Here is a 19526-nt window from a genome sequence, read left to right as displayed (position 1 = left end):
AAAAATTAAAAAATAAACATAAACCCATTCAAAATGCTATTCTGGTGTCACCGTCCTCCATACGTACTTTATGTTGCTGTTGACACATACATAAACTATGTATGCAATTATGAAAATATCTATTAAGTTTCTTATTATATGCATATGAGACACTCAAGGTTGTATTTACATATGGAATTTAAATTTTATTCTTCTGTTCTCAGAAAGAAAAGAAAAAAGAAAAGTATGTATCCCTCCAAAAATAGTCACAAACAATAATAAATGAGCATATAAATAGCATCAATACCAGTAGTAAGGTAATTGCCAGAAGGGAAAATGAAACAAGAGCTGCAGTGGTAAAATTTTTAGATGAAAGAATGTTTCCTCTTTTTGAAATGTACCAATCTGAATAAGATGCTGACTAGATAAATGTACTATATGAAGTTTCCAGCTTCTGTTTTTTTCTTATTATGACTCTGTTTCTCTTCTTCCTCATCGTGCCTCCAAAGAAAAAAGAAGACAAATGTGTGACGGGACATGGAGCCACAAATAAACAAGTGGACATTTTGTGAGTCATTTTGCTGCAATGTTATTTTCTTTTGTGCCTCCAAAGTCTTGAAAATGTAAGAAAAAATCTTCCCCTCTAAAATTTGGGCATTCCGTTTTTAAATGTGGAGAATTAGTTTAAAGCTTGTTGTACGTGCACACTTAGCTGTCCTTTCTCAGTCTGTGATTTTGACTAAAGAAATGGATGTTATGCCATAAGTGTAGTTCTGCTTTTGTGCACCATGATAGTCATGAGTTCATTTTTTTTAATCGCCATGTGAGAAGGCTTTTTAGGAATGTAACAACATGCACTTAAAGTCACGTACTATCAAGAAGTGACAAACTAACCTTTTTTACACTGTTCAGTTTGAAGAACTGAAAACCCTTGAATCACGTGACTCCTTTTAAATGATTATGTCACATTCACATTGCTCAGTCCAGATGTGTGATAAAATCAGCTGTTACAGATCATTGTTCATGCTCAAATACCAATATGGTGTCATCATTTAGTGTTTTTGTTATTATAAATAACCCTTTGGTGACCTGAAACTTAAAGATGGTGATCAAATGGATACCATTCTGCAAGCCTGGCAGTCACATTAATTTCTCAAATGTCTTATTAAGATAATTATTCAACTCAAAGGTAAATAAAGCAAAGAAAAATGATCCTGTACAGAATAACTGATTAATATTCTGAGGATGTAAGTTTAATTTAAATATTCCTTAGTCAAGGATGGTTAATAATCTATTTAATCTTCTATGTTTTTTTTTCAGTTGCCATCAGTGTGCTGCTGCTCACTCTGTACTCCACCACTGCTGCAGCCAATCTGAAGGAAGAGTTGGCTAATTGTCTGGAGGACAAAGACTACGAGGAGCTGCTGCTGACAGTACAGACTGGCCTTCCTCACATCCATAAGTCTCATCACGTTGTAATTGTTGGAGCTGGAATAGCTGGACTGACAGCTGCCAAGCTACTGGAAGATGCAGGACACAGGGTACATGCAAACTTTTGATACTTTAATGCTACTTTCATTGTTTGATTTGCATTCAGTAGGAAGTAATGATATCTACATTTTGCAGTACACGGCAATGTACTGAATGTACATTACTGAATGTAATGTAATGAATGTTTATGTGAGCAGCGCCATCTGCTGGTTCTCTCAAGAATGCTCCAAGAAACTTTGGTGTTTAATTTGAAAGGAGATATAGTTTTGAGCACCACACATTACATTTGTTATAATTATATCATTATATTTTTAGAAGTATTTTGAAAAATGCAATGCTCCCCTACTCTTAAGGAGATAAAGAAAATTTATTTTCAGCCCGAAAATGTACAAAATATAACTCCACGCCGTGCAAAAACTGAGATCCTGGAGGGTATCTGGATTTGTATTAGTTTGCAGTGTTTTCATAAATTCTCATTTTTTCTGTTTCAGTAGTTTGTAATTTTATCCACAGTGGTCCAAATGCCCAGGCCTGTTAAATACTTGCAAATGTCCAAAATCTAAAATTTGACTGTTGTTTTATATCTTCACAAATGAATGTAGAAAAGAATAGAATACCTTTATTGTCATTATACAGGATGTACAATGAGATTGGAGAAATTGTCAAGTTAATAAAAGAAAAAAAAGACAGAGAGAGACATTACATTGATGTTTATCACAGTTTAATTTGGATTAACGGGCTTAATTTATGCAGGGTGTGCCTCATAGTGCTCTTGCTTTGTTAATGCTACTTATGTCAAGTTTTATTTTGTCTTTAACTTTTTCAAGTTAGTCTTGATTGTTATGTTTCTATGAAAAACAAGACACACAATTATTAGTCAAATTTCATGAATGTGCCAGCTTTAAGTGATCAAATATTTAATAATCTATAGCCACAGTTTGTTTCTTTATTATTTTAATTCTTGAACTGTTTGATTAAGGTCACCATTATAGAGGCTAGTCATCGTGTGGGAGGACGGGTGGAGACCTACAGGGATCAAAACGATGGTTGGTATGCTGAACTGGGTGCAATGAGGATACCGGACAGTCACAAGTGAGTAAAAATAAGTTTTACATTTTCATGTTTTGCTTTACCAGAATTACTTAGCATGTCATAAATGTTACTTTTACTTAAAGAAACTGAAATGTATTTGTTAGAGTAACAAACGCATCATTTGAACAAGTTCATGTTTGCAGTAGTTAAATCAAATATTTAAGTACTGACATGTGTAGATAGTTCAAAGATTCAAACATTTAATTTTGTCCAATTTGAGGCAATTAATTCATTTTATTTTAAGAAAAACTGGAAAAGTAACAACCTACTGGCCTCATCTTTTAATAGAATCGTTCGCTGGTTTATCAAAAAAATGGGACTCAAGCTGAACCAGTTCAGAATGTACGACTCCAACACCTATTACCTGGTTCATGGACTGCGGAAGAGGACGTACGCAGTGACAGCAAACCCAGACATCTTGAAATATAAACTACCGGAAAGTGAGAGGGGGGTGTCAGCTGAGCAGCTGCTGCAGAAGGCTTTGCAGAAGGTGTGGAAGGATGAAGGAAGAAGTTTTGTCTTTGCATAAACAACCACTGGAAACAACTTGTAAATTAAATTTTTCTTTTTTACTAGGTGAAAGATGAAGTTAAGGCCCATGGATGTAGAGCTGCATTCAAGAAATATGACCATTATTCAGTGAAGGTAAAGTACAGTTTCATCTTGTGAGCTGCTTATGTTGTAAGCCATGAAATGTTGTCAGTCGTGTTCCTTATCGGAGACTTTTACTCAATTTAAGTTGTTCAGTTCATTAAAAGATCAAGCAAACTTTTATGTTTGTTTCACAGGAATATCTGATACAGGAAGGCGGCCTAAGTGAAGAGGCAGTGATTATGATTGGAGAACTGCTCAATGAACAGAGCCTTATGCATCTGGCTCTGACTGAGATGCTCTACATCGAGAGTGACGTCAATGACAACACTACGTAAGATTAGTGCATTTAACACGGATGTGAAGTTGTGTGTCAATCGATAGTTCTCGTCCTACTTCTACAAACCCGAACTCTCCTTTCCAAACACTCGCACAGGTTGTCGATAAAGGAATCCTCTGAGAGACATGATTAAACCCCTAAAAATTAAAACAACTTAAAATAATATGTGGCTGATGGGTGAAGCTGTTCTTAGTGTATAGAGGAAGTGTTGACAGGACTGCTGCAGTGTTTTGCTTCCTCAAAAACCCACAGGGACAAAAGGAAGTTTCTTGTATTCCTGAATGTTTATTACTAGCTCATTTCCTCTTAAGTACTGTACAACTACTTCCAATCCCCACTAGACCGGATGCTGATGCCAGTGTATATGCATTGGCTGTATACAACTCACAAATCAGCTTCATGAATTACCACATGCAGTTTCTATCATAGAATTCTTATAAATAAGCATGTGTGTTTAATTTAATAAGAATAAAGAAATGTCCTTTCTTTCTTGTCTTCTTTTTTTAAGGTATGATGAAATAACTGGTGGGACAGATCTCCTCACCACGGCTTTTCTCTCAGTTCTTGAAGGCCCCATCCTCCTCAGCTCCACAGTCAAACGCATTAGACAATCGCACAAGGGTGTAACTGTGTCATATCAGAGCAGTGATGAGTCCTTTTTAACAGATATTCATGCTGATGTCGTCCTGGTAACAACCACAGCCAAAGCGGCGCTCTTCCTGGATTTCAAACCACCTCTCTCCATGCAAAAAATGCACGCCTTGAGGGCTGTCCACTATGAAAGCTCCACTAAAGTCCTCCTCACCTTCAAGAGGAAGTTCTGGGAGGATGACGGCATCCACGGTGGAAAGAGCATCACAGACGGGCCCTCTCGTTACATCTACTACCCCAGCCACAGTTTCCCAAAAAATAAGACCATCGGCGTCCTCCTGGCTTCATACACTTGGGCCGACGACTCCCAATTCCTCCAAGCTGCAACTGACGAAGCCCTCAAAGAGCTGACTCTGAGAGATCTGGCGCAGATTCATGGTGAGCTAGTATGGGACCTCTGTACTGGCGTGGTGGTAAAAAGGTGGGGCATTGATCCATACAGCCTAGGTGCCTTTGCTCTCTTCACACCCTACCAACACATAGAGTACTCAAAGGAGCTCTTCAGAAGTGAAGGCAGGATCCACTTTGCCGGGGAACACACAGCTTTCCCTCACGCTTGGATCGAAACATCTATGAAATCAGCCATCAGAGCGGCTAGAAACATTAACAAAGCTGCACACAAAGACTCGGCAGGAAATCAGCATCACCATGAGCTCTGAGATCTTAAATATGTTCTCCATGGCAAAAAAAGAAACATGTCATTTCAAAAGTTTTTCTACATCTCTAATTGTTGCTGATTAATGAGTTCACTGTGACATATCTTCCACCATACAACTCTAATCTGAATTAAACTGGGCTATGTTGCATTATGTTAAACGCCTACAACACACTTTACCAATAAATGCCTCGATATAATGATTGGACATATTCCTAAAAACTCTATGTTGCTGTTAGTTATTTATATAATTAATCTGGTGCTCAGTGGAAACAATTATTTATTTTATTACTTTTTACTTTACTGTTTTTTCTGATCATGTCGGGTGCTGTTGAATTCTTAATAAAAACAATTTTATTACACAGAGTCAGAATGCCTTTATGGTCACTGGAGTAAAGCTCACAACAAAAGGATTGTTGAAGATTGGAGGAGTGTTGGTGCACCATCTGGTGTATAAAAGTGATACAATCACATCACTGACAAAAGCACAAACTGATATAATGATAAATAATACTTTACTATATTTTTTTAATCATTTGAACTAAGGTGTTGAAGTGTGCATGTAATCAAATGGAAAGTTTTTTTGCTTGTAACCAACATGTGAGGCTAACTTTTTTTTAGCTCACCATTGTTGGTTTGAAAGTATTAACACTGGTAGGCAGTAAACCAAGAAAAAAAAAGGAAAAAAAAAACTTGCATACCAATATTTTCTTTTTGTTTTTTCAGTTTAATGTTGTAATGGCAAGCATATCAATAAACATTGTAAATCAGGCAAGCACGGAGCAGTATTAACATTTATTTAGCATTTTAACGTTCACATATTTACACTCCTTGGCTCTATTTTGTTCTCATTGATCTAATAAGGTAGGTATGCAGCTCTTCTGATGTAAATCTTCCCCATCCAGACAGGAGCTTTCCCTGAGGGAATGAAGCACTCATCAACAAAGAGGATTAAATGATGGAATGAGCATGACTGAACCTGTTCATTTCTGGTCCAGGTTGCATCATTTTTGCTAGTAGCTGTATTTGGTTAGCAGTAGTGAGTCGTCCACCCTCACATCGACATTGTCAATACAACAAGAGACAATTGTTAAAATAACTAAATAAAAACATTTGTTAATAATGAACAAACAACCTGGAGAAACCAAAGGAAACACATGGAGAACATGCAAACTCCACACAGAAAGGCCTGGGCTGAAGTGAATCTGAACCTAAGACCTTCTTGCTGTGAGGGAGCAGTGCTAACCTCCACCTGGTAAAACAAAAAAAAAAGTTGTAATCACTTTTTTTTGAAAATTATATTTTGAATAATCTGATTTATATTGCACACGTTGATTTATCCAGTATTTTTGGAGACATCTATCTTTCCATCTGGATACAACTGTCCAGGAATAAACTTTAATCAATATTAAATGCTAAGTCCCCCCCGCCAAAAAAAAAAGTGAGCTTTTAAATAAATATTATAAATTTCTTTTTGAGAAGTGTTTTTTAACTTTGTTAAGAAATATACTATTAAAAAAAAATGTTTTTCATTATTGTTTTATTAGAAAGTCAGCCACATTCAGCACCTTGTTCTGTTTCCCCTGTAGCTCCAAGTTCAATGACTGCACTTTTTTTGCTTTGCTTTGTATATAGTCAAACAAATGAGGGACATGTGTGATGGTGTGATCCCATAATTCAAATGCAAGAGGAACATTTTCGTTTTGCATCTTTCTTGCAACAACCACTGTTTACTACATGCAGTGTACAGCTTTTTGGGACACTGAGACTTTGCGCCCTGTTCACAGTCAGATTAAAACCACAGAATGTATTTTAAAAGTACATCAAAGCAAATCAATTTATGTTGGTCATGAACAAAGGGTACTGTACAAACAAAAGGTTTAGTCATATTAAAATTTCTCATCAAGTCTGTTTTTCAGACATCTTCAGTCTTTTCAGCAAATTCAGTTAATATTTTACCTTTGTCAAAAAAAAAAGCCTAAATTAATCCTGGAGGACTAGCAGTCATCTCTCTGCTGTCTTATAGATGAACAATTCAGGCATGCAATGCTTCATTTCCTTGAACTTTTTAGCATCCACTAAGTCACTGATCACCTAGGGGTAGGATTCAGTTAGGCCCCAGTCACACAACCATAGACCCTCTGGCAACCACAGGTTTTGTATCCCCTGACTAGTTGACAAGTGGTTGCTGGATGTTGCTGACTGTTGCTAGGAGAAATTGGTCACGAAAAGGTGTATGGTACTATAACAAAAAAACCTCCTTGCACTGGCTTTGGTCACTCGCGGGTTGCCGAGGTCACCTGCAGGCTGTATAGAGGATGACAACTTGTCTGCAAACATTTGCCAAATACCCTCCTGAATGCAGGGAAAATGTTAATGTATAACACAAATATAAATCACAGGCTGATTGCAATCAAAGAAAAAGTTGGACTTTTAGAAAGTGTTGTCTTCAGCAGTGAAACACAATTTTTACTTTGAAGGAAATCATTCATACACTTCATCACACTTTTTCAAGACTTACTACCACTTATTATACACTGCCACTAATTATTGGCCTATACAGATGAGTCAGCATCTTGCATGCAAATTATGGATGATGACAGCAATCTGCTAGTAACTAAAGCAATCACAATGAGGTTTTTGGTGCAGCATCGTCTTTGCAACCAATTTTCCAAGAAACAGCCAGCAACCATTTACCAATTGGTCACATATTTTGCTAGCAACAATAGGCTGACAGGGGACTATAATTGGTGCCTTGGCCTGTGCAACTGGCGGTTAACTGGTGGTGTCAGCTTTCCACCCCCAACAAGTACTGACAACAAGTTGGAAGAAAGACAGAAAGAAAGAAAGAAAGAAAGAAAGACAGAAAGACAGAAAGAAAGAAAGACAGAAAGACAGAAAGAAAGAAAGAAAGAAAGAAAGAAAGAAAGAAAGAAAGAAAGAAAGAAAGAAAGAAAAAAAAGAAAAAAAAAAAGGTATTTTTGGCTACTTCCTTGATAAGGAGCGACCAAAGCAGAAAGGTCTGCATCTTTAGCTGATCTGGCAGATTTTACACTCAATGCCTTCCCTGGTGGACACAAAATTTAGGATAAATAAATAACAAATAACAACAACAATAATATCATCAGTGTATCAGTGTTTTATTGATAATATACAGTTATTGACCATTAGTAAATACACAGAAAAAAATGTAAGTGGCATTGTCAAATCACATAATGTCATTTAAGAGGTGTGTATCAAAAAATCAAAAAAGTGTTATGATGAATATAAAAATGTACATTTTATTATAGCCTAAAAAAACTGCTTTAAGTTTCTTAATGCACATTTTAATATATGCTTAAAGCAATAAATATAAATACAAGTCAATCTAAGTTCAGTATAGTTTTGTAATGGCACAGATATGTGTAGCTATAAGACAATCTTTCATACATGTAATTTTTGCATGGTAAATGCAGTCTTTTTCTAAATAATTCCCTCACTGAAATGCTAGATTTAACTGAAAATAGTAACAAGACAGCATATCTCATAACGACACATTTGATTTACAGAATGTATTTAAAATTTAATGGGATCAACCCTGTCCCTCTCAAGCTAAACCTGTTGTTGGCATAAAATTGAAAATTTGCACTTTCTAATTTTATTTATATTTTCCTCAGTTATCACACATAAGGAAAATCTTTCCCTGTGAATAATTTAATAGAAATGTGGGAAGACCAGTTCCATTTAAATTCAATCCCACTATTCTAATGCCATTAGTCTTTGAGAAAAGCGCCACATACCAAGTGATTTGGAGTAATAATACTTAGTGGTATTGCTCTCTGTGTAGATAATTTTGGGTTTTACAGCAGGAAAGAGACAGTAGCAAACTCACACTAAATGGAAAGATACAAGAAAAAAATAGTTAAACAGAGAACAATACTTAAAAACAATAACTAAAAAACTTTTTTTCTTCAGTGTCATCAACTCAACCATCTTTGCCAAAATTTGCAACACTGCATTTTCATTTATGTGTTGTACTCTGGAGAAATAAACTCTTCACTAATATAATAGAATTCTGTGTAAATCCAGTGTAGCTGGTTTTACTTTTTGCTGAAAAAGCAAAAGGACAGATTTCCTGCTCGTTGTAAAAATAACAGAGGTAGAACCAGGCTTGTGGGCAGACTGCACCAGTTTCCACTTAGTACAATGATACACCGGTCTAGTTCACTTAACAAATTTGAGTTATTCAAACTAAGTGTAAGAAGTGTTCCTAGAAATGACATCATGAGAACTACCATTATAGCTGTGATGGTGTGGAAAGCTTTCTGCTTTGATTGATCAACCCGCTGCCTGTCCCCTCCCTTTTCCCCTGGCCCTGGACGAATCAGAGTACAGAGAACAGAGAGGCTACAGAAAGAGGTGGTAACTAACGAGACTGTTGCCATGCAGAAATATGCAATATAGGAAGCATAAGGGGAACAGAAAGCCATTACACAAACCCATCCAAAACACAGCAACCAAACACAGCCAATGGAGATGTTTCTGATCCTGACCCCACCTGACCGTCTCAGCCCCAGGTAGGTGATGGGGTGAACTACAGCCAGGTAGCGCTCCACACATGTCACAATGTTAAAGAACATTTCTCCAGGATAACCAATAGAGGTTGCAAAAATCCCCATTAAAACTGCCACTGATTGATTAGTGTATTGGCCACATATGAAAAGAATGGTGCCCCATGCACATATCAGCTCCATGGCAGTCACATGATAGGTAAAAATGTCAGAGTGACTTGCTGCTGCAAAAGAGCGCTGCCGCCTCCATTGTTGACAACCCAGGTGGACGATGATGATGGAGAGAGGGAGGGTGAAAATCACCTTGGTGATGAAGAAGGTTCTGTTAATGGAAACTCCAGTTTCTGACCAGTAACAGTTGAAGTTAGAGGAAGAGTTGTCTGACATGTTTTATGTGGTCTGTGAGCTTTTGTGGAGAAAAGAAAGAAGCAAGAAGTGAGACCATCATTAATATTCACTTTTGTGTTTTTCTTTGTGTTTATAGTTACAGTTTACTGATGCCACTGTGATACAATCTGTAAACTTGCATCAAGTGTGTGTGTGTGTGTAAATAAAGAATAAATCATTAAGTATGTATAAACTAATAATAATGAGAAAAAGAAGAACTAAATGTGAACTTGTTGAGCACTTTTTATATTTACATTTTGAATAATCATCAAATTTCCCACAGTTTCATTCAGCAAAACCACAATCTGCAAACACTGATAAAGCTGACTTTTTATGGTGAATATATATCAAATTGAATTTGAACAATTCTGTGTGTAATTTGTGTAATCACATTCATAGTTCACAAAAAAAGGTGATTTCAGTTCAAACAAAAAATGCTCTAAATCAGAGGTAGGCATGTTTCAAACATTTTGCCATCACCAACTTCAGTTAATAACCATTGGAAAATTAACACATAGCTCAGTTACAATAATGGAAAAGCGCAAATATTAACTGAGATATTTAGATAGATAGTTAAATGACCCTCACCTTGCCATTTGGCGTATTTCTTTTAATCTTCTTTTCCTGCAGATGAAAATTCATTGACTGTACTTCACTAATACCCCAAAAAATGTAAATGCTTCTATGGCTAAATGTATCTTTCAATGTAGTAAACTCTTGCACTGCTGCACCACTGTTCCTTCTTGCATGCAGTCAAACAAATGATTGGCTTTGCATGATCCCATGTTGTTTAGTGTGGCATGAACATCGTAATTTGACATGATGATGATTGGTGTTTGACGGGATTCAAATGACCTGGAAACAAAGACTGGTATCCATTCAAATCAAAGCAAGCATTTGACCATTATTGTGCCTCCAAAAACAACAACCGTGTTCTGTAAATTAAGCAAATCTTGTTAATTTGACAAGTGTGTGCCCATCCAGGAATGACTGAGTCCCACACTTGTGTGTGACTGCACCTCCAAATATGCAACTGTCATAGAATTAATTAATTTTCAATATATATGCTAGCTAAAGTATGTTAGTCAGGCATTAAAGCAAAATTGTAGAGTATCAATGTATAAAGAACATTTATATTTATTGTTCTCACTGAAAACATGTGTCATGGTCCCTGGGTCTGGGACCCAGGGCTTTTAGTTTTGCAAGTGCATGGTTCCCTTTTTGTTTTGAGTATAATTCATTTTTGAGTTTTGTTCTCTATTTTTCTTGAAATTTAGACTTGCTCATACTTACTGATATCATCTACTTGTGTATAGTCTGCTCTTTTAGGTTTGAATTTTGGTCATCTTTTTCTCCTTGGGTTCCTAATGTGCTTAATTGTTGACTTTTATAGCTGTAACCTTGACCCTTTTAATTCTTGTTTTTGGAGTCTGAATCTTACTTAGTTTCTTGTAATGTGTTTGTCCCTAGTTTTTCTGTAGTTATCTCTAAAAAATATAGTGGGTACAGAAAGTATTCAGACCCCTTTAAATTTTTCACTCTTTGTTTCATTGCAGCCATTTGCTAAAATCAAAAAAGTTCATTTTATTTCTCATTAATGTTCACTCAGCACCACATTTTGACAAAAAAAACATAAATGTAGAAATTTTTGCAAATTTATTAAAAAAGAAAAACTGCAATAATACATGGTCATAAGTATTCAGACCCTTTGCTGTGACTCTCATATTTAACTCACATGGTGTCCATTTCTTCTGGTTGTCCTTGAGATGGTGCTACTCCTTGATTGGAGTCCAGCTGTGTTTAATTAAACTGACTGGACTTGATTAGGAAAGGCACACATCTGTCTATATAAGACCTCACAGCTCACAGTGCATGTCAGAGCAAATGAGAATCATGAGGTCGAAGGAACTGCCCAAGGAGCTCAGAGACAGAATTGTGGCAAGGCACAGATCTGGCCAAGGTCGCAACTAGAGATTGAGGAGATACAACACAAATGCTACAGCAAGGGGGAGCCAGGACGACAGGTCGGGGGGGAGACATCATCATCCCCAAACTCCCAGGTTGGGTACCAAGCCCCCATAAATAACTTGTATGCTGAATACCAGAGCAGCTGACCAGAAACATAAGATCACGGCTAAGCTAGAAACCTTGACCCCCTGAAGCCGATTACCAAGACTACATGAAGTACCCTCTGAAAGTCTACTAGAAGACTAGCACTATGGACAGACCCTACTTCAACCATCAGTTGATCTATACCTGCTTGGTTATAAGATGAACTGCCAAAAAATGGCGAAGCAAGAATTGTGTTAGTTTTCAGAAATTTTTGGACCAACTATGCATTCAAAGCTGACACACTGCAATCATCAGCACCAATGGTATGAAATGCTGTTAAATATTAAACTGGTATAGCAGGCATAATGCAGAGTTAATGGTACTTAAAAAAAAAACGATGTGGAATTTCTACAGATGTTAATGTACACAACGTCTTATTTTTGGAGAAGATTTGTTCCTGGGAAAGATTAGACAGACTTGACTTAAGGCTGCTTATGCTTTATGTCATCATTTGACAGGATTCAAATGACCCATAAACTACATCTACTGCTGATTCAAATCAGAACACCCGTGTTTCCTCAGTCTGACTGTATGCATGGATGGGGTCAATCAGGAGGCGTGAAATCATTGACCAAATACCATATGTATCTGCATCTGCATAAAAGCATCTTTGTGTGTGCATTTAATGAGGTTTGCCTTGGTATCACATTGTAATTATGGAAACAAACTAAAGAACTTGATGACAGCATGTACCTTAAATGCAAATGAGCAAAACACTTGAACCTTCAGTGCTACTATCCTCGGCTGACCCTGTCCCCATGTTAAATTGAAAGGTGCAAAAAGAAAATTTGCCTGCTGAATACAGCATGGAGTCATACAAAATCACAACAGGTGCAATATGCAAAAACCTTTCAATCCCCCTGTCATCTGTCATTTCAACATGTATTAAAAATACATTCACCCCCAACACACAATCATTACATATATATAGTATTGAAAAAATATCTGTAAAGAGCTTGAAGATGCATGCAGGACTCACTAAACTCCACTGATAAGGTGAGTGATATTTAATAACTTCAAATGTATGTGTTGTTCTTGTTGCAAATACAAATAAGCTTAACAGTGCTAAAGAATGTGTAAATGTAAGCCTTATGGTTAACTCTAGGGGTTAGTGTAGTCAAGGTACTTAGACCTCTTTTGTGTGTAAAATATTTGGTTTTCTAAAGGTTTCCATAAACTTTCCATAATTACAAAGGATTGGCATACAGCTACGGTAATAAGAAAGTACACAGAATACATACTCCGTACTTTACAACACAGAAAGGGATTTAAATTTTTTTATATATCAAAGCATGGCAATAATAAATAATCTGGTCCATAGCAGGTCTTAAAATTAGGTAAATACAGTACCAGTCAAAAGTTTGGACAAATGCACCCATTATGGGTTATAACTGAATGATTGAAATTTTGTTTTATATTCATTTCTTTAATTTCTTTCTGCTGGATGATTTTAAAACCTAATTTTTTCACGAGTTCACATATTTCACTATTTAGACATTGTAAAGATGTTTTACTTTGTTTAATGACCGGAGTGAATCCAATGCTGCAGATATGCATGAAGATCCCAGAATTTTTTTTTCTATTTGCATAGGTAACCCATATGACCATCATTTGCAATTCTCAAAACTATCTTCAAACTATCTTCAGTCAAATTCAAGAAATTCAAGATAATGAGGAGTAAAGGTGTTTTAGTACTCAGGTCTCCCAAAAACATGGATGTTGCTCACTCAGCACAGAATGGGTTAATCCAAAAATGAAGCATAGCATTTTCTTTTCCAATCACGTAACACCATTATCCTGTAATCAGGTTTGGAGATGGTGATTTCCCAGACTTGTGCTGATCTTATCTGGAGTTACTCTTAAAGTATTTCTCAAGGTTTTTTATTTATTTTTTTGGTTTGTTTATTTGGCTTGTTTTTGATCATAAGGAAGTTAACTATTAACATCCATAAATCTGTTATATTTAATGACAGTAAATGAAATTACAGTACCAGTCAAAAGTTTGGACACACTCACCCATTCACATTGTATGAATGGGTGAGTGTGTCCAAACTTTTGAAACACCTGCCTTGGTTTGGAGTTTTTACCTTAAAAAAATCTTCAAATATACTCAAAGTGAACAATTTTAGGTTTTATGAATGAGATACTTGGCAGCATTCTCAAATGCAAATGTTATTCACCTAAAAATAAATCAATAAAATGGAAGCAATAACTCACTGACCCAAATGTTACTGAATCAATTTTGAACACTTTTTTATGTAACAGATAACACATGATAAAGACTATATTCATTGTACTCCAAGCAGCCATGATTGGACAACTTCAAACAACAGAGCCAGATGCAGTTTTCTGTGACAAATACAGCTTGGACACTGGGCTGTACTGAGGTTAATAAACCCTCACTCAGGTGACTTCCCTACAGGAGCTTTGTGTAATAAAACTCAGTTAGTTCTTTGGGTGGAAAAATAGTGTTTTTTTCTTTATGGATAGCCAAACCTGAGAGAAAGTGTTGGGATTAGCCTTGCGGGCATGCATAAACAGTTCAGTAAGGACATTTTAAGATTAACAACCTCTGTTTATTCCTGAACCCTACACTGAATCTTACCCTCTTTCCTTGTTCTTCTTGATCTCAGTCCCTCCATTTATTCTTGTCTTTTTTTAGACTTCAAGACAATATGTCAGCCAACGTCTCCTTCAGCTCTGATTTCTCCTCTGATTCACTGAGCCACTGCTCAGAATCCAGAACTAGCTTTCTCATCTTCACGGCTTTCTCAGTGACCAACATGTTATTTCTCCCTCTCTTCATCCTCGTTGTCTACATGGGCTACCAGCGATGGAGAAAACAGCGTTCTGGTTTCACAGCAGTGATGACGAGTCACTCTGACGTCTTCACCTATAATGTGATTGCACTAGAGCTGATAACTATTCTGGGGACTCTTTTTTATTGTTGTGGTACATTGATAAGTGTTCCAAAGTTAAAACTCGTGGCGGATGTCATATTTGCTTTCAGTTCACCTGGCCAGAATTTATTTCATGTCCTCACCTGCATAGAGCGCTACCTGGCTGTTGTTCATCCCATTGCCTACTTGGGTCTGAGGCAGGATGGTGGGGTGAGGCTCAGAAACATCAGCACTGGGTGTGCCTGGCTACTTTGTTTTGTGTTTCTCAGTTTCAGTAAACTGCTCAACAAATTTTTGGCTTTCATCACACATTTCTGCCTTTTAGTTTTCTGCACAAGTCTTGCCACTTTTTGCACCCTCTCAGTTCTCTGCATTCTGATACGTCCAGGCCCAGGAAAGAGGGGTCAGGACAGAGAGCATGTGGACAAAACAAAGAAGAGAGCATTCCGCACAATCACTGCCATAATGGGAGCTCTTTGGTTGAGGTTTGCGGGAATCCTGGTTAATAGTCTGCTTGATAATTCAGTCCAGAACCCCACTGCATGTGCTGTGGGTGGGTCTGCAGTCTGGCTCACTCTGCCCTGCAGTCTGGTATTACCTCTGCTGTTTCTGCACAGAGCAGGAAAACTGCCAGGCTGCAAAAAGACCACCGAGGCAGGATGACTAAGGTCAAATTCAGGAAGGTCATTCAACAGAGGCAGAATGACCTTCCTGGGCATCGCAGGCTTAATTGATAAATATCTTCATTTAAAGCACTGTTCACAATCTATTTCTATTGGAAGTCTTTCCTTTAAATTAGCAATTGTTGCTGTAGTGTTTCATGTTTGGGTTTGTTTTTATGTTATTATTTCTATTTTTTTTCTTGATGTTGCACTTAATTCTAGCATGACTCATTTAAATTGATAAACCAACTGTCTTTAAAATGTCTCCTTAAAGTTTGAATATCTCCACATAATTGTACTTTATTTTGGTTTTATGGGTTTTCATAAAGCTTGTTGTAACCCTAGCTTTTACAAGTGCTATTCAAATTAGCTTTAGTAATATTTCTTTCTTTAGTATTAGTAATCATATCATAAATTGTAACCAGAGCCTAATTCTGGGTTGTATCCAAGCTTCCAAATGGACTTGTAAAATACAAATGAGTTTCTATACGTTTGGAGTGCTAAATGTTTGAAGGATTACAAATATTGTACTATGTAAAAATCTGTGCTCTTGCTGTTCTTTTGTAAAATGTGCTGCCTGTAATGAGCTGATGTACACAACAAAAAGATCATTATATTTTCATATATCATTTTTACACAGTGCAGGGCTAAGGGGTTGTTTGAACCAGCCAGTTACAGTGAAGTGTAACTGAGCATGGTTACAGTCCAAAAGGCACTAACACGAAACAATTCTGAATGCATGCCACCAAAAATAACAGCATTATTAATAGGATTTTTCTTTGACCTTTTTTTTTCCATCTCTAATACCATTTCCACCCCTTGAATATTTCCATATTTTGTCACATTACAACCACAAACATAAACATATTTCACTGGAATTTAATGTGAAAGACCAACACAAAGTGGTATACAATTGTGAAGTGGAAAGAAAATTATACGTGATCCAAAACATTTTTTACAAATATAAAACTGAAAAGTGCAATGTGGAAAAGTATCCAGCCCCCCTGAGTCAATACTTTGTGGAACCACCTTTTGCTGCAGTTACAGCTGCAAGTCTTTTAGGGTTTGTCTCCACCAGCTTTGCACATCTAGTGACTGAAATTTTTGCCCATTCTTCTTTGCAAAACAGCTCAAGCTCAGTCAGATTAGATGGAGAGCGTTTGTGAACAGCAGTTTTCAGATCTTGCCACAAATTCTCGATTGGGTTTAGGTCTGGACTTTGACTGGGCCGTTCTAACACATGAATATGTTTGGTTTTAAACCATTCCATTGTAGCCCTGGCTTTATGTTTAGGGTCGTTGTCCTACTGGATGGTGAACCTCCGCCCCAGTCTCAAGTCTTTTGCAGACTCCAACAGGTTTTCTTCCAAGATTGCCCTGTATTTGGCTCCATCCATCTTCCCATCAACTCTGACCAACTTCCCTGTCCCTGCTGAAGAGAAGCAGCCCCAGAGCATGATGCTGCCACCACCATATTTGACAGTGGGGATGGTGTGTTCAGAGTGATGTGCAGTGTTAATTCTCTGCCACAAATAGCGTTTTGCATTTTGGCCAAAAAGTTCAATTTTGGTCTCATCTGACCAAAGCACCTTGTTCCACATGTTTGCTGTGTCCCCAACATGGCTTCTGGCAAACTGCAAACGGGACTTTTTATGGTTTTCTTTTAACAATGGCTTTCTTCTTGCCACTCTTACATAAAGATCACATTTGTGCAGTGCACGACTAATAGTTGTCCCGTGGACAGATTCCCCCACCTGAGCTGTGGATCTCTGCATTTGGTCCAGAGTCACCATGGGCCTCTTGGCTGCATCTCTGATCAGTGCTCTCCTTGTTCGGCCTGTAAGTTTAGGTGGACGGCCTTGTCTTGGTAGGTTTACAGTTGTGCCATACGCTTTCCATTTCCGGATAATGGATTGAACAGTGCTCCGTGAGATGTTCAAAGCTTGGGAAATCTTTTTATAGCCTAAACCTGCTTTAAACTTCTCCACAACCTTATTCCTGACCTGTCTGGTTTATTCTTTGGACTTCGTGATGCTGTTTACTCCCCAATATTCTCTTAACCAACCTCTGAGGCCGTCACGGAGCAGCTGTATTTGTACTGAGATTAGATTACACACAGGTGGACTCTATTTAGTCATTAGCAGTCATCAGGTAATTTCTGAATGCAATTGGTTGCACTCAGAGAAAAGGGGGCTGAATACTTTTGCACACCGCAATTTTCAGGTTTTTTATTTGTAAAAAAATGTTTTGAATCATTATAATTTTCTTTCCACTTCACAACTGTATACCACTTTGTGTTGGTCTTTCACATTAAATTCCAGTGAAATATATTTATGTTTGTGGTTGTTATGTGACAAAATATGGAAAAGTTCAAAGGGTATGAATACTTTTGCAAGCCACTGTAACAGACAACTTGAACAAACTTTAAATTGTAATTGTTGCATTTTATTTCTAGCAGCCTGCTGCAAAAATATGTGGTTGGTTCCCATTTCTTCAGTTGAATCTACAAAAAATGCCAAAGAGGCTACAATTTTATAGGCATAAAATAATATTTTTGCACCGTGTCATTCCCAAAGAGCTATTAGCCAAAACCTTTGCACATCTCACTGAGGGCAACAGCAGTGAGAGGCTCCAGAAAGTCGATTCTTTTCATGTAAACAAAATATGTTAGTGGGACAAATGTTTTATCACTCATCCAAGTGACTTCTTCAGTCTCAGCTGACTGCAGGTTTCTCCAGCCTCATAAACAGTACAGTTAATGACCAAAACTAGGACCATTGCCTAACATTGAGGCATGAACTCAGTTTCACAATTATTCATATGCACTATCATGATCACTGATCAATGTCCATGAGTAGTATTTACAGAGAGTTGGAGATTGGATGCAGTCACAGCATTTTAAGATGGTGTAAGATGTACTTTTAACCCCCCTGCTAATGCAGTAAAAGCATACCTGGCCAGAAAATCACACTAATCAAATTTGGGAGTGTGTGATTGGCAACAGCTTCAGTTTTCATCGTGACATTTTTCAACACACTGTCAATGCAGTAAAAGCATACCTGGATAGAAAAGCACAATGGAACATTATCAGTCATGGCTTGGCCTCCCCAGAGCCCAGACCTCAAGAAAAACTTAACATTACAGAAGCAGAGTGGGATCATCCTGACAGAGAACAGAATGAAAGGCAGCCAAAATGAAAAATGAGCATTGTTGTTTTTGGCAACCATTTTAGTTTTAATTTTAGTCTCAATCTTTTGGACGAAAATGCTTTTTAGTTTTAGTCCAGTTTTAGTCAACAAAACCTCTTTGGATTGATGACCCGTCATTCAACGCTCTGGAGTCCACAGATACACCGGAGTCTGCCCTGAGTCTTAACATGAATCGAAAGTGCAGACTTCAAACTATGTACCAGTTTTCAGAGGTGGCAAAAGTACTGACATTCTGTACTTAAGTAGAAGTACAAGTACTTATGTTAAAAAATACTTTAGTAAAAGTCGAAGTACTGGTTCAACTTCTCTACTTAAGTAAAAGTAAAAAAGTACAGGCTCTGAAATGTACTCAAAGTAAGAAAGTAAAAGTAGTTCTTTGGAGGATGTTTCTACCTGCTATTTTTGTGTAAAACTAACCGAACCTCATTATATATTATTGTAATAATATAAAATAGTACATGAGAATACAAATGTTATTCCAATCTAAATTTTAATTCTAATGAATGCACTCAGCTTGAATCTGTTATGTAGGACACAAACTGTGAAAGGGAATTTAAACACAGCTCTGTTCTCTGTGTCCTCCATAGTAGAGGGTGACTGTGCCTCCACCTAAACTCCAACATGAGGATACTCAGGGGTTACAGTGGGATTCAGCAGGTGGAGGAACCCTAAGATCAGCTGTAGTGGCTCTGCATGGGGAGAAGAATCACAGCTTTCTATTGTGAGCTGCAGTAAATGATGTTGGTGTGCAGGCTGTGATCAGCTGACCTGCTGCTGCTGCTCTGAGGTTTACTGCTCTGTGTGGATGAACTGAATTCACAAAGATGTAACCCAGTATTTCACAGCTATCTGAGCTGATCTCCATCCCCTACACTGACAGCATACAGGCTGTAGAAATGTTGGATTCA

At 37.3% G+C, this 19526-nt stretch overlaps 1 protein-coding gene across 1 annotated transcript; it reads left to right on the top strand.

Annotated features, from left to right (window-relative positions):
- Nucleotides 1-487: 487 nt before the first annotated feature.
- Nucleotides 488-5190, top strand: LOC115797370 (L-amino-acid oxidase-like). The gene is made up of 7 exons (XM_030753935.1): nt 488-547; nt 1300-1520; nt 2450-2562; nt 2851-3052; nt 3139-3207; nt 3351-3487; nt 4002-5190. The coding sequence occupies exons 1-7, from the start codon at nt 517-519 to the stop codon at nt 4801-4803; spliced, it is 1575 nt and encodes a 524-aa protein (XP_030609795.1). The 5' UTR covers nt 488-516; the 3' UTR covers nt 4804-5190.
- Nucleotides 5191-19526: the final 14336 nt, after the last annotated feature.

This window comes from Archocentrus centrarchus, chromosome 18, assembly GCF_007364275.1.
Source record: "Archocentrus centrarchus isolate MPI-CPG fArcCen1 chromosome 18, fArcCen1, whole genome shotgun sequence".
NCBI lineage: Eukaryota > Metazoa > Chordata > Actinopteri > Cichliformes > Cichlidae > Archocentrus > Archocentrus centrarchus.
This window is presented reverse-complemented; position numbering and strand designations above follow the sequence as displayed.

What these genes read in the sequence shown, in the direction of transcription:
- LOC115797370 (XM_030753935.1), top strand. Translation starts at nt 517, where the DNA reads ATGGAGCCACAAATAAACAAGTGGACATTTT. An exon ending in AGGATACCGGACAGTCACAA is followed by an intron (nt 2,563 to 2,850) that starts GTGAGTAAAAAT and finishes ATCTTTTAATAG; the next exon opens with AATCGTTCGCTGGTTTATCA. An exon ending in GACGTCAATGACAACACTAC is followed by an intron (nt 3,488 to 4,001) that starts GTAAGATTAGTG and finishes TCTTTTTTTAAG; the next exon opens with GTATGATGAAATAACTGGTG.